Genomic DNA, 15,154 nt, shown 5'->3' on the forward strand with positions numbered 1-15,154 from the left:
GCACAGTCTCATGCACTTCTGATCATCCTGCCTCTGTCCCTCGAGTGGATGTCCTGTCATGCCTGGCTTATGTGTTGTCAGGGATGGACCCCAGCTCCGTGTAAACACTCTATTAATGGAACTATAGCCTCACTCCTTCCCAGTGTTGGATTTGTTTGGTTTTTTTCCAGACAGGGTTTCTTCATGTAACAGCCCTGGCTATCCTGGAACTCACCCCATAGGCCAAGCTGGCCTCGAACTCACAGAGATCCACCTGCCTCTGCCTCCTAAGTGCTGGGATTAAAGGCACATACCAGCACCACCTGGCAAGTGTTCCATTTTTAAAGAGGGAAAAATCTCAGAACAAATACATTTTCCATCACAGAACAGAGCTTGGCACCGGTACAAAAACCCTTCAGAGTAAAATAAGAAAATAAACAATTCAGTTTACAACCAAAAAGTGCTGAGAGCTAGGAAAGCTACAGCTTGAGTCATCAGGTAGGGAGACACACATCTGTAATTGCAAAACTCAAAAGGCCGAAGCAGGAGGGTTACAAGTTCTAGGCCATCCTGGACTACATAGTGAGACCTTGTCTCCAAACTAAAAGAAAGAGAAGTGATGGGTAGGGGACAGGAAGGCAGGAGTTCCCCATTGACAGTCCCCATTTCTCTAGCTGAGAATTGCCAACCTGTGATGATGTCACGTGCTACCACACCAGGGCAGGCTTACTGTTTTCCCTCCCTAGAAGCCTGTGCAATGCATTGTGAGGGAGGTGCTGTCTTCATCCTCAGAGAAGAGAGGGTTAAGCAAGATCTCACCATACCTTGTTTTATTAGAAAGTCCATGTTTATTAGACGTTCAATGAATTAACTTGATATCTTCCTTACTTTTCTCCTTGCCATGACAAAATACCCGGTGAAAGCAACTTAAGGATAAAAGGGCTTATTGTGTCTCCCAGTTTGAGGATGCAGCTCATCATGGTGAGGCAGGAAGGGCAGTGGGAGTGGCTGGTCACATTTCATCTTCTGTCAGGAGACACAGGGATGAAGCTAGTGAGTAGTGTGGCCATATTCTTTTCTCCTCAGTTAAACATTTCTCTGGAAATATCCTCACAAATGTACCCAGAGATGTGTTTTCTAGATGATTCAAAATACTGTCAGGCTGACCATCAAAATTATCTACACCTTGCAGGTAAGAGACTTACCGTGAGCATATTGTAAATCGTTCTCAGAAAACACTGAAGCTTAGGGAGGTCAAGTCTTCCAATCTGAGGTAGCACTGCTGGGATCTGGATTCCGACTTATTACAACTCTGTGCCCCTCCTCCCCATTTCTGGCTGCATAGCTAGTGAGCCTGTCACCGCCTCTTGGGAAGGAACAATTGGCCATTGGCCATAATGTGGTTGCTGCAGAAGGGGCCCCTTAGGAGGGCTCAGAATCCTACCACCTTGGTGCATAGTCAGATAAGATAGTCAGGGTTGGGTCCTGGATTCTGCTTCTATGGGCAGCCAATGGCACCGTCTCAGTTACATCCTCTGGAGCTAGGCCGAGTGAGGGCATCCTTTCTGCAATAGGGAAAATCTTCCATTCCCGAAAGTCTCACCCTGAAATAGGCACAGTGGAAATCGATTGCAGTATTGCTCTGGGTGAGCTGGGAGACCAGTTTGCTTACTGCTCAGCCCTGTAGTGGCCCTGAGACAGGATGTGGTTGTTGCACAGTTTTGACGTTGGCAGCAAGAAACACAGCTCCACCTTGAGCAGCCTGGGTTCTTTCTAGAGACCTTTACCTGGGGAAGCCAGGAGCTTGACTTTCGCCACAGAATAGAATCTCAGGATTGGTCAGTATGAATCAGAATTGGAGGTGTGGCAGGGCTGGAAAGCATCCTGGCAAAGTTCTTCCAGCTGAGTCTCTGGAGGAAAATCCTCCACCTACCAGGAGTGAGTGAGGAGAAAGCTCTGAACTACCCAAGGCTCCTATGGAACAAGCATCATTGCAAACACAGACCACTGGGTCCTGAGACATCATTTGGAGTCTATGACTTCTATGCTTTTTGAGTACCCGTGGACCGCCAGAGTCCCAGCCACCTTTGCTGATGTTCCTCGGCTCACCGAAGCACACAGACCCCTCTAACCTGGATGCCGGGTGGTGTTCTTGCTGCAGCAGGCAAGTAGAGCCTGTGGCAGATTCTGGCTCTTGTGGCCATGTCAACAGGATCCTGGGCTGCAAGATTCCTAGGGAGCTTGCAGCTCAGAACAGTCCAGAAGGTGACAAGGAATAGAGGTGTCCATGGGGAGAGAGCTACAGCTTGGCTTCTCTGCATCTTACTTCCCAGCCCAGCCTTGGCAGACACGAGAATCTCTAAGTGGATCTGCTGTTCAGCTGTAAGTCTATTGATTCTGCACGGACTGGAAACAAGCTCATTTCTTATTAGCGATATTAGTTAAAAGAACAGGCTAGACAACCAAGTTAAGGCTGCCTTGTCTGTCTGTCTGTCTGTCTGTCTATCCCGCAGGACGAAGCAGCCACTTCCCCCTTTTTTTGCTTGCTTCTGTTGTTCCAGAGTTTCAAAGTCAGCACGGCCAATTGCCCTTCGGGAACTTGCAGTTAATTGGGGGAGACTAATGGACCAGCAGATGAATTACAACACAAACAGAGAGAGAGAGAGAGAGAGAAAGTAGCCTTTCCACGTGCTTCTGGCCTGTTTCTATCTGTGTGGAGCCTCCTCGTTCTTTGTGATGCCCAGTTGTCAACCTTTCTTTTAGAAACATGCCATCCTATGCCTCTCTAGCCCTGAGCTACAACAACAATGTGCATGGGTGTACGGTGCACACATGTGTTCTCACATGTGAGCAGACCTCAGACCCTCACTCTAGGCGGGCTACGATTTCTCTTTAGGTTTTGCTCCTCTTAAGAGATGTTATCCCTCCCCATCCTTAATTGTTTATTATTGTTCATTTGTTTTTTTGTTTTTTCTTTCTTTGTCGTGTCTGGATTGTTTCTTTGCTTTGACAGATAGTGAGCTGGGGGCAAACGTGGTGAGCTGCTGTACGTGGATGGAGAGGGCTTTGAACTTTGAGTAGTGATGCTGTCCCTCCTCCTATGATCAGGCTATTATTCTGTTTCCCTTGATTCTTCTAAGAAAGTCAACATCCAGAACCAGAAGGAAAGAAAATGGGCCCTGCTGAAGGGCCTGGACCCTGAGGCATCTCACAGCCCCACACTTCTAACGTTCCGGGTCCCCTCCCAGCAGATAAACAGATGGCTCCTGACCATTCTGGAAGCCGAATTCAGGTTTCTCAGTAGGTGCACAGGGTGGTTTTGGCTTAATTCCTTCTCTGATTTGTTTCCAGAGATCTTTCTTCCTGGCCCCTGTGCTGGGAATTGAAGTCACACAGACTAGATAAGAGCTCTACCACTGAGCTACATTCCCAGCCCCAAGATTTCTCTCTTTTGCCAGATTCCAGGCACAATGACCCCTTCTACTTCCATCTCTGCTGCTCCCTGTGCCTGGCACTCTCCCCCCAGTTCTCCACAAGGCCAGCTCCCTTTTACCATTGTATTTTGAGTCAACACAAAAAGGTGTATGGCGGTATTTTGTGTATGCTCTAACAAATAAAACTTGCCTGAAGATCAGAGGCAAAGCCAGCCACTAGTTAGCCAGAGTCCAGGCAGTGTTGGCACACACCTATAATTCCAGCACTAGGGATCTCATGCCTTTGCTCCCAGTACTTGGGAGGCACACATACCTTTAATCCCAGCACTAGGGAGGTTGAGACAGGAAGTGATATGGCTGGGCAGAGAAAGGAACATAAGGCAGGAGGAGAAAGGAGTTTGGTCCCTTTTTTGGCTGAGGAGTTGGTGAGGTGAGAGGTGGCTGTGGCTTGTTCCTCTGTCTCTCAGTCTTTCAGCATTTACCCCAATATCTGGCTCGGGTTTTTATAAAGACCAATTAGGATCTGTGCTACAAAGGTGCTTTGTGAAGCCATGTAGGGAAAGCGGGTGACATGGTCCTGGTCCTCATCTCAGTCAGTTGCTGTGATAAAACAAACAACAAAGAAACAGACAAAACAAACAAAAACCTCACCTTGAGCAGAAGCTGTTAGTGGAGGAAAAGGTTTGTTTGGATCATAACTCTAAGTTACAGTCCATCACTTCCGAGAAATGAGGGATCCCAAGCACTGGTCACATCACATTCAGTCAAGAGCAGAGCAAAACAATGCACCCATGCTGCCTGCTTGCTTGCTACTCAGATATCCCTCTCTACTCTTACACTCTCCAAGGGCCCAGCCAGGGAACCGTGCCACCTGCATTCAGGGTAAGTGTTCCTACTTCAAGCAATAATCAAGACTCCACCCTCCCACACTCACACCCACAGACCAACCTGATAAAGACAATTAATTACTCGGTTGAGATTCTCTTCTCTGATGATGTTAAGTTGTGGCAAGTTGATATTTAAAACTAATTCTTGTAGGCCCAGAATTTTCCAAGACATAAAGCAGAGAAAGAGAATGTATTGAAATACCTCGCAAAAGCAAGTAATGTTCCAGAGAGAGCCCAGTCCACTCAGAAGGGGTAAACGTTCTTTTATAGCAACTAAGTGGCAAGTTATTTCATTTCACCATTAAGCAGGCCCATATCTGAGGGGCAAACAAACCCTTCTTTATCTTGTTGAGAAGTAAATTTTACAGTTTTTCTGGAGCCTGGACGGGTAAGGCATATGGCGCTAGATGTGCGTGTGAGAGTTTATAAATCAGGATTCAAATGACCGTGACCTAATCATAAAGGCGTATGCATTTTGCTCTTCATTTTGGTCTTTGCCTCTACCAAAGGGCCCTTCCTAACTGCTCTGGAAGACTGACTGTCTCATCCTCCTGTGCCTTTCTATCCAGTGTCCCTGATCATTATACAAAATTAATCTCATTTAAGAAAAATGTGTGTGACACAGGACATATGTAGAGGTCAAAGACACGTCAGGGGTTTGTCATATCCCAGGCTGGCTGGGTCTTACGCTTCCAGGGAGTCTTCTGTCTACCTCCCATTTCCCTGTCAGGGTGCTAGGATAACAGACACAGGTCTACTGTGTCCAGCTTTATGTGGGTTCTGCAGATCTAAACTCCAGTCTTCACACATATGTGCCAAACACTTTACCCACTGAGCCATCCTCCCCAGCCCTATCCCATTGATTGACTCATAAGCTGCTAAGGTAAGGTATCGTATTGGCCACTGGCTGTACACCCTTCCAGAATACCTGCTCACTGAGAGCAGCACACTTATCAACCTTTCTCAGTGTGGATTTCACGGTGTCTTCAATGGCACCAGACAACTACTAGGTACTTGACACACTTAGGTGAGTAACTAAATGATTCCTCAGCTTCAGAGGGGCCCTCTCATCTGAGTCCCTAGGAAGGCAGAGATGACTGTGTGCTCTTGTAATTGCAGACAGAATCCTTCAAGCTGAGCGAACCCTACAGCCAGTGCACTGAGGACGGCAGTGACGTGCCCATCACGAATATCTACAACGCTGCCTACTCCCTCCAGGTATGGTGTGGCAGGGCCCTCATCTCTGGGTCATGGCCTGGATCCAAAAGATGAAGTTATATCTAAGCTGAGGTGTGCCTGGGACCAGGAACTAGGGTGAGGATATCTGGGGTTGGTCCAAAGACCTCAAGTACAAATGATGCCAGCTGATTCCAGTCTTCTTCGGTCCTCTGTAACCAGAGCTTAATTGACTTACTAAGGTTTGTGTGGAACACAATGTACAAGGCAGACAAGTCTACTTGCTAAATGGCCTTGGCAAAGGATGGACGGGAGGGAAAGCTTCAGCAGGAGACGCTGGCTGAGGGGTCAAAAGTTTGGCTTCCAGATACATGTGTGCCGCATGACTTGGGCAAGTCTATCCCCTTGACAGTCACAGAATTGTGCCGGATCAGGGTGAGCTAATTAGCAGCTCTTGGTCTCCTCCAAGTCACACGCTGATTGCTCTAGCCAGAATGGCATTAAAATTCAGGAAATGCTGCAAGAAAATCCCTATTTCTAGCTTCTCTTAAAAAAAAAAAAAAAAAAAAGACGTGATGATGTGGGAAGACAGATCTGACCCCCATAGCATATGATATCTATCACTGGCCCTGTAGGCATCGCAGTTTTCAAGCCTTAAATGCAATGAGTGGTGGACCCTGACACCTCCTCTCACAGGCTGGAACTCTGAGGTTGGCCTCCTAGTGGGATGCTAGAGATCATCTTGGCGGGATATAAAGGCCTGAGGTGGGGGTGGGGGGCTAGGAGATGGCGGAGACAGTAAAGCGCTTGCCTCAAGAAAGCACGAGGACCTGGGTTCAGACTCTCGGAATCCACTTGAAAAGCCAGGCATGTGCCTGGAACCCTAGCAATGGCAAGGTGTGGGGTAGAGTCAGATGGGTCCCTGGAAGCTCCCAGGTGGCTAACCTGGTCTACATGGCAAATGAGGTTCCAGGCTATCTTATATCAGGGGAGTGCTGACACTGACGTGAAAGGGGAAACGGGAGCAGCTGCCAATCAACAGTGAGAAGCACGGTCCTGACAGTCCACTAGTCAATTCTAAGTCCTCTACATTGGACCTCTCAGGATTACGACCACACTGTCCAGGAAGCTTCTCGTGTAGGGTAGGGGCTTCAAAGCCAAGCTATTCAGGTTTAAATCCCAGGTTTTTTTTTTCCAAGACAGGGTCCTATTATGTACCCCAAGATGGCCTTGAACTTACTATGTAGCTCGGGCTGGCCCCCCAAGTTGCTATGCCCTTGCCTCTCTGCTTTCTGAGTACTGGGATTTTAGGTGTGTACCACCACACCTGGCCCAAATGTCAGTTTTGATATCTACCTTCTGTGTGACCTCAGGCAAATGACTCAGATCACGACTGTGTCTTTTTTCATTTTTGAGTTAAGTACAGAATTACTCCACAAGATTGTGGTGAGCATGAAATACATGAATATATTAAAACATTTGTCCTCAGTAACTTATCACTAAACATTACCCAGGGCATCTTTCTAATGAACTCACTTTTAGGGGTTGTCTAAAGTCCATTTGATTGTAGCATGAACTCTTGTAAGCAGATGTCTCAGGCTAGCCATCCCTCTTTGTGAGTAAAGAGGTGTGTTTGCTCCACCTCTTGGCTCTCTTCTGACGAAAGCGAGAGAATTCCATGCTGGGCTTCCTGAGAAAAACTTGATCTTTACATTTTTTTTTAACCATTTTGTTTTCTTTAATTTTATGTGTATGTGATATGGCCCAGTATGATAGGAAAAGGCTTTGGAATGTAAGATATGCAGACAGGGAGTTCTTGACCTCCACCTGCAAGGAGGTTGAGAACATTCTTGGGTATTCTCTTTCAGATCTGCCTTTATTCATGCTTCCAGACGAAGATGGTGGAAAAATGTGGCTGTGCCCAGTACAGCCAGCCTCTGCCTCCAGCAGCCAATTATTGCAACTACCAGCAACATCCCAACTGGAGTGAGTGATCCCACCTCCAGACTTGCGCATCCCGGGAGGGGAATCAGCTTGGCCCTCTGTGGGCTGGCCTGTCATCTCTTGAGCTCCTGTCCTGATTGCCTTTTGCCTGAAGAGGGTGTTAAGGGCGCTTTCTATCACCAAGCCTGGCTTGGATTATGCTTTTCAATCATGGACTAAATGCCATGTCCCAGCCTGTGCCAATAGCTTGCCCACATAGTCAATTCTAAAAGGCATTGTTGATAGTACTTTTGCACAGGACAGGGAATACAGGTTCAAAAAGATTAAGTCAATTACCTGAGGACCCACAGGAAAGAAGTCACAGAACTGGACCCAAGGGGTTGCCTAACCCCCAACTCAGGTCTTTGTTGTTTTGTTTGTTTGTTTGTTTGTTTGTTTTGAGACAGACTTTCTCTGTGTAGCCCTGGCTGTCCTGGAACTCACTTTGTAGACCAGGCAGGCCTCAAACTCAGAGATCTGCTTGCCTCTGCCTCCCCAGTGCTGGGATTAAAGGCGTGTGCCACCAAGCCCAGCTCCCAACTCATGTCTTTAACCAGAAAAAGATACAATTTCCTGACATCACATTGGTTCCCCCTATCCCCCAAAAAGACAGCATTTGTAAAAGGTGCAGAAATAAATAGCTGGCACGAGATGGTGGGGGCTCCACAGGTAACCCTGGGAAGGCTGCTGTGCCCCAAAGCTCATACTGCCTTTTACCCTGTCCCCCAGTGTATTGCTACTACCAGCTGTACCAGGCCTTTGTTCGAGAGGAGCTGGGCTGCCAATCAGTGTGCAAGCAAGCGTGCAGGTGCGTAGATCTGGAGGGACAGGGCAGGCAGGGCTGTGCTAGGCCAGCAGCCCGTGTTCACCCTATGCCCTTCCCCCCTAAGCTTTAAGGAATGGACACTGACGACCAGCTTGGCACAGTGGCCATCTGAGGCTTCCGAGGTAAGCTCTATTCCGACGTCTCCTCCCCCACCCCCGACCCCCAGAGCCCTTGGTGTCCTCAACTATTCTACTATGGCAGGGAGGGGCGTAGTTCCCAGGTGGGTAGACCTAAACTGCCAAAGCCAGGCAAAGGGAGTGTGTGTGGCTGAGGAAGAGGGCAGTGGGTAGCCTTAGGCCCATTCTTTCTTTCTCCATCACAGAAATGGTTGCTGAATGTTCTCACCTGGGACCAAGGCCAGCAAATAAACAAAAAGCTCAACAAGTAAGTTTGCCTCCACCCAGTTCCCTCTGCCTCTGTCCGCCACAGGCTCTGGGCCCTTGCTTCCTCATTGCCAAGCCCTCACCTTTCCGTCCGTTCAATCATTTAGTCAACAAATATTTACTGAGCTCCTATCATGAACCAGGCCCTGCTCAGACTTTTGTTTGACCATAATCCACCATATGAAATACATTTTGCATTGTGGCCCATTGAGTCCATAACTGAAATAAAGCATGCAACAGTATTTCCTTATGATGTACAAAGCCCTTGGGCTGGTTTTCAGTTGGCACACGATGCTCTAGCCAAACCAATTGTTTACAGTTGTCTTTCCATACCCTCGGGGGATCTGTTCCAGGACTCCCCCCATGAATACCAGACCCTCTGAATGCCCAAGTCCTGTATGTGAAATGGTTCACGTTTGCATATGACCTACCACATCCTCTCATCCATTTTAGTCATCTCTAGATTCCTTGTGGTACCCAATGTGATGTAAATCCTATGGAAATAGCTATCATATTAGGTTGTTCAGGGAACCTGGCACTGAACAAGTCTGTGCATGTGCAATCCAAATGTAACTATTTTTCCTCTCAAAAATCCCCCTCCATGGTTGGTTGAACATATAGATTCAGAACCAACAGACATGGAGGGAGGGTGAGTTTCCATCCTAACTGGTTACTATACACCAGTCTGATTGGTTAGTACCTATACCATCTCAACTGGCAAACATTTTGATATGCCTTTCAATATATTCTGATATTTCTTCATATTTTTTTCTTTTCTTTTAAATTTTTTTTTTTTTAGACAAGATCTTATATAGCCCAAGTTGGTCTCAAACTCACTATGTAGCTAAGAATGACCTTGAACTCCTAATCTTCCTGTCTCCACATACCAAGTACTGGGATTGCAGCCATGAACCAGCATGCCCAACTTTGCCTAATCTATTCAGTTGTGTAGTAGATACTACCATAGTCCAGTAAACTTGCTTTGTGACTTGCTGGTGTATCCTGACTTACAAAATAGTCCTTTTAGTATTCTATCTTCTCATCCTACTTATATTGTTCACAAAGAAATTCATTTCTGAGATACTTTTGGCAAAAATTATCTAGGCCAGGGATCAGGAATCTCAGCAGGTGGAAGAAAATATGGGAGAGACTACACTCACCTTTGCGACCCAGGAAATGTAAATGCATACTTCTGGCCATTACTATGTCCCAGCATAGGGTCTTCCCCAGTAAAAGCCAATCTGGTCTCCAATCCAGAGCACCCCATTAAGGATCAGGAGGTGTGTGAGTTTTAAGGGGAAATGGGGGCATCCAGGTGACCAAGCATGCTCTCTGCCCCCGCCTCCACATGGGCTTTGCAGTGAAAAGACAGAGATAGAATTAGTTCATCAGTAATCCCCAAATTTTGAAGCCAAGGCAGGAGGATTGAGAGTTCAAGGCAACCTTAGGGTTACACCTTAAGACTCTGTCTCAAATAAATATAACAAATAAAGAAACAACAACAGCAAATAGAGCGAGACTGAGCATTTTGCAAACAACTGTTCAGACCAGTGACCCCCTAGCCAAACCTAGCCCAATAAAGCAGTCCATTCTTTTCAGCTATTCCTGAAAGATTAAATGTTCTATGAACATGTAACTTCCATTCTTGTGTCAAATGAAATGGTTATGTAACATGTAAACTTTGAGCATGAACTTTCCAGTTCCATTGTCCTATCAGGACAAGTTTAGAATGGTAGTTAAGGGCATGACCTTGAAGCCAAATGGGTCTGGCTTTGAACCAGCTCACTCAACAGTCAGCTATGCAGTGAATGAACCCAATCTGTATCTCAATTTCCACACTGGTATGGTAGAGGGATGATTAAAACACAGCCCCCTACCTCAGAGAGACATTGAGAGAATTGCATTCATTCACTCAAGGGTCTTCCAACAGTGTCTGGCTACATCAGAATGCCTAATAGATGCTAGATGCTATTACACTCATCATCACTATTACCTTAGCCTGCCTGCCTCTCTCACCTGCACCACTGACCAGTTTCCTATAGGAGTCTGAGACTGCAGTCAAACAATTACCAATGTCAAAATCTAATGCGAGGGTGGCTGGGTGAACTGGAACGTCCAGAGGTTGAGAAACAGTTCTTTTGTTTTTTCAGTGAATGGATGGCCTGAGAACTAGGCCCAAATTGGAAATGCATTCTGAGGTATAGAAAGAGACCTGGGGACTAGGTTCTAACAGCCTGAGGGAGTTCAGAGGACAGGCCATGATAGGGGCTTGGACAGGAGGAAGAAGATAGCCAGGCTGAGGGGCTGCCATTTGTCAGGAAGCCAGGGCTTTCCAGCCACCTAAGTCCCACCTGTTGGAATTTCTACAGGACTGACCTGGCCAAGCTCCTGATATTCTACAAAGACCTGAACCAAAGATCCATCATGGAGAGCCCAGCCAACAGTGTGAGTAGTCTGTTTATCCAACATGTCCCGGGCCCATCAATATGCCTATCTACCTGGTCTAGGGGAACAGTCAGCTTGAGGGGGACTGACCTGATGTAGGACGGCTGCCAGAGGGCAATTAAGCCTTAGAGAAGAAGTGCAGAGTGACAGGAGACAGGGAGGCCAACTGGGAAAAGCCCTCCAATCCCCCTTTTGAGATAGGGTCTGACTAAGTAGCCCAGACTGGCTTTGAACTGGCAATCATCCTTCCCTCTGCTCCCCGAGTGCTGGATTGCAGGCATGTGCCACTACTCTTGGCCTTTAAGTTGCTTGGTCTTCCTTGCAGATTGAGATGCTCCTGTCCAACTTTGGTGGACAACTGGGTCTGTGGATGAGCTGCTCAGTCGTCTGTGTCATCGAAATCATCGAAGTCTTCTTTATTGACTTTTTCTCTATTATTGCCCGCCACCAGTGGCAGAAAGCCAAGGATTGGTGGGCCCGGAGGCGGGCACCTCCCTCCCCTGAGACTCGCTCCAGCCATCAGGGCCAGGATAATCCAGCTCTGGATACAGACGATGACCTGCCCACTTTCACCTCTGCTATGCGCCTGCCTCCAGCTCCGGAGGCCATAGTGCCCGGCACGCCACCCCCCAGATACAATACCTTACGCTTGGACAGTGCTTTTTCCTCCCAGCTCACGGACACTCAGTTGACCAATGAGTCCTGAGACAGAATCAGAGAACAATCATAGTCAAAGGAGACTCTCCTCCTGACACAGACAGGCCCTCCTTTCCTTGCTTTGGGCTTTTGAAACATGACTAACAGCCTGCTGTGAACAGGACATGGTCTGGGAACCCACAGAAGGATCTGATGGGCCCTGCCCCAACACTCCTAACTTCCAGGATGAGCTATACCCTGCAACCTGGACTTGGCACTTCTGAGCAGAAGAGCCAACAGCAATGGCCTGGGCCAACGGTGAGCTCTTCACAGGATCCTGAGAGAAGCGTGCTGAGCTCAGGAGTTCACCTGCAATATCCCTGGCCTACGCTGCAGCCCAAGCATGTGATCTTGAGTAGCAAGGCTGGCCAGCCACTGCCTGATGCGTGTGACAAAAGAAATTAGTACCATCCTTGGATCCCAACTGTTGGTCGCTGACCTAAGTCATTGACACTGGGACAAGGTGTACTCTGTGCCCTCAGACAGACAGTTGGCCCAGGGCCTGGGAGCATATTTGGAGAGGGCACAGTAGAGAGAGGCCAAAGGGTGTGGCAGGATGTCCCCACTCTGGGAGCAGGGTGGGGTAGTAGAGAAGGGCCAGTTAAAGGGCATAGCCAGACACTCCTGCCAAATGGTATTCCCATAATCTCAACTCAAGAATGGTATGCTGGGAGCTGTGCTAAGCACTTACATAAATCACCCTAGGGCATAACAAACACCAGCCTACAGGCCCAATCCTTTATTTTGTCTTTGAACTGAGAATATGTGTGTGTATGAGTGTGTGTGTATGTATGTGTGTGATGTATATATGTGTTTATAATTTTTTATGTACACATAGCTAATATATAGATATATATAAAAAAGAGAATATTTTGTGACTCATGAAAATTATATGAGATTCAAATGTTAGTGTCTATAAATAAAGTTTTATTGATACACTGCCCTGCCAATTTATTTATACTTTGTTCATGGATGCTATATGCAAGCTGAATTAACACAGCTGAGTAATCAACATTGGCCTTTTCTGGAAATAGTTTACTGACTCCTGGATTGGTCCATTAAGGAAGTATAGAAACTAGAGCAAGTTAATTGTTCAAGATGACATAGCCAGAAAGTTGCAGAGCTGGGATTTGAACCCAAGCAGTCTGACTTGCTGGCATGTACACTCTCATTCCCCTATCCTGAATGCCATCCCTATATGCATTAAGTATGAAGCTGATGTCACTTGTGGTGGAAAGAGGAGGAGGCTTAGCGCCCAGGACCTAGACTAGAAGAGGGTCCTTTGTACACAGATCAGAAAGACCTGTATTTGGGGACTCACTGACACACAGGGACAGAGACTGGTGGAGTCCAGGGTCTTCATGAAAGAGGCTGTGGGGACCCCGCATGAGCCCAGGACACAGGTCCCACCCCATCCCATGCCTGTACCTATAGTCACCACCTCTGCCCCACATAGTATTTCCACTAGTTCTCGGGGGTCGGCTAACAGATGTGGTACACTGGGAGCTGTGCTAAGCACTTACAAAAATCATCCTAGGGCATGACAAACACCAGCCTACGTGACTCTGGTTGACATGGCACGCTCCTGGGACAGTGGGCTGATGCAGCCAAGCATTAAGGGCATAAGCCTGGCTGGGCTCCTGGTGGCTACAACTGGTACTGACAGGGAACACGCACCAGATGCTCACTTGGGCACCCCTTAAAGGAGAGCTGGGGACTGTGTCCTCAGAGGCGTGGAACTGGCCGGCCCTGGCATGCTGTCACTAGCAGGAACACTTCCAGCAAGGCTGAAGTTGCTGCTGGGTGTGTCAAAGGTGAGACCGACAGCATCTGGCTCAATTGTCCTCTAGTGGATGGGCGGGCACAGCTCCCGACTCCAGCCGTCTCCACGGCTGCTTGACTCCTGCAATGCTGCCTTTTCTCCTCTTCCATTCACCCTTCTTTTAACACTACGAACCTTCCACCCCCTGGTGCAAGTTTTCATCCATCCGCGTCTCTCGTTAGATCACGAACTTTATGAAAACAGGAATAAAGTCTTACCTCTTTGTACTCAGATTGAGATAGGACTGAACACAGTGTTGACACTTAATTGTATAAAGCTTATAAGGACAATAATAACTGGGCTGGCAAAGTGGCTCAGTGGGTAAAGGAGCTTGCTGCCAAGCTAAATGACCTGAGTTTAATCCCTGGAACACACATGTGGAAGGAGAGAAAAAAAACTTGCTCAAGTTTGGTCTGACCTCCACATATACACCACAGCATGTGTGCCCATGCAAAGCAAAGAAATACATGTAAATTTTTTAAAAAGAGCAGTAAGAATGGCATAGTTTTCCAGATCTTATTGTTTGCTAGGGATTCTGTGAAGTGTCTCAAACACATCAACTTCTGTACTGCTAGCCCCTTGGGTACTCTTTGAAGCACCCAGAATTATCCTCTAACCACACAGCTGGTAATTCATGAGCCCCACCCAATAATAGAGCCTGTGGGCACCCTGAAAAGTGCCTTTCACTCAGCAGCTTCCCCCAGAGGCCAGGCTTGTCTGCCCAGGAGGAAACTGTCACTGGTCCTCTGGCTTTAGGTTCAGAGAACTTCTTATGTCAAGACAAGGATGAGGATAACCCCGTGGCCCATGGAGCATTTCTTAATGATTCAGAGACTCCCCGGGAACCTGCACCCCAAAGGGTGATATTAGATAAAGACTTATGTTTTTCCAGGCTGGGACTATAGCTCAGTTGGTAGAGCACTTGTCTAGCACGCAAGAATCTCTGAGTTCAATTCCTAGCACTGTTTAAGCCAGGTATGGAGACATTTACTTATAGCCCTTGCCACACTCAGCTACACAGTAAATTCAAGGTCAGCCTGGGACATATGAGACCGTGTCTCAAAAAGAACAACTTTTAAATGTTTTTGTTTGTTTGTTTGTTTGTTTGTTTGAGACAGGTTTTTCTCTGTGTAACCACCCTGATTGTCTTGGAACTTGCTCTGTAGACCAGGTTGGCCTCAAACTCACAGATATCTGCCTGACTCTGCCTCCCAAGTACTGGGATTAAAGGTGTGCACCACCACTGCCCGGCTCCAAAAAAAAATTTTTTTAAGATCCAAGTTTGTCTGAGATTGAAACTCAGGAGAGAGAATGGAGTCAGACATGAGACGTATGAATGACATGGCGGTCAAGTGTAGACTGGGTCACCAGGGAGGAAAATGGTCATATCCTCAGTCAGAAGAAAAGCAGCAGCAGCAGCAGCTCTGGAAGTTTCCAGAACAAAGGGCAAAGCAACATAAGGCTTCCTGCCCCCAAAGCTCCTTCTCATCCCTACTCCAGGGTCCTCCAAGAGGATGTCTCCA

The 15,154-nt window shown here is 47.4% G+C and overlaps 1 protein-coding gene and 1 long non-coding RNA gene across 3 annotated transcripts in view; one reads left to right on the forward strand and one right to left on the reverse strand.

Moving 5' to 3' along the window:
* Scnn1g (sodium channel epithelial 1 subunit gamma) overlaps positions 1–12,745 on the forward strand; it is a 34,426-nt gene extending 21,681 nt beyond the window's left edge. For both annotated transcript variants that reach the window (XM_006980336.4, XM_076551645.1), the window contains exons 7-13: positions 5,420–5,518; positions 7,345–7,462; positions 8,189–8,267; positions 8,350–8,407; positions 8,608–8,669; positions 11,038–11,113; positions 11,439–12,745. In XM_006980336.4, the coding sequence (XP_006980398.1) occupies positions 5,420–5,518; positions 7,345–7,462; positions 8,189–8,267; positions 8,350–8,407; positions 8,608–8,669; positions 11,038–11,113; positions 11,439–11,819 (873 nt within the window). In that variant the 3' untranslated portion in view covers positions 11,820–12,745. The remainder of the gene's footprint in view (positions 1–5,419; positions 5,519–7,344; positions 7,463–8,188; positions 8,268–8,349; positions 8,408–8,607; positions 8,670–11,037; positions 11,114–11,438) is intronic.
* Positions 812–15,154, reverse strand: part of LOC121831484 (uncharacterized) — a 31,888-nt gene continuing 17,545 nt past the window's right edge. Inside the window, exons 3-5 of the long non-coding RNA XR_006074961.2 lie at positions 11,756–11,815; positions 3,251–3,354; positions 812–1,005 (exon numbers count right to left, since the gene is read on the reverse strand). This is a non-coding gene — a long non-coding RNA (uncharacterized LOC121831484). The remainder of the gene's footprint in view (positions 1,006–3,250; positions 3,355–11,755; positions 11,816–15,154) is intronic.

The sequence above is a fragment of the Peromyscus maniculatus genome, chromosome 1, assembly GCF_049852395.1.
Source record: "Peromyscus maniculatus bairdii isolate BWxNUB_F1_BW_parent chromosome 1, HU_Pman_BW_mat_3.1, whole genome shotgun sequence".
Classification (NCBI taxonomy): Eukaryota; Metazoa; Chordata; class Mammalia; order Rodentia; family Cricetidae; genus Peromyscus; species Peromyscus maniculatus.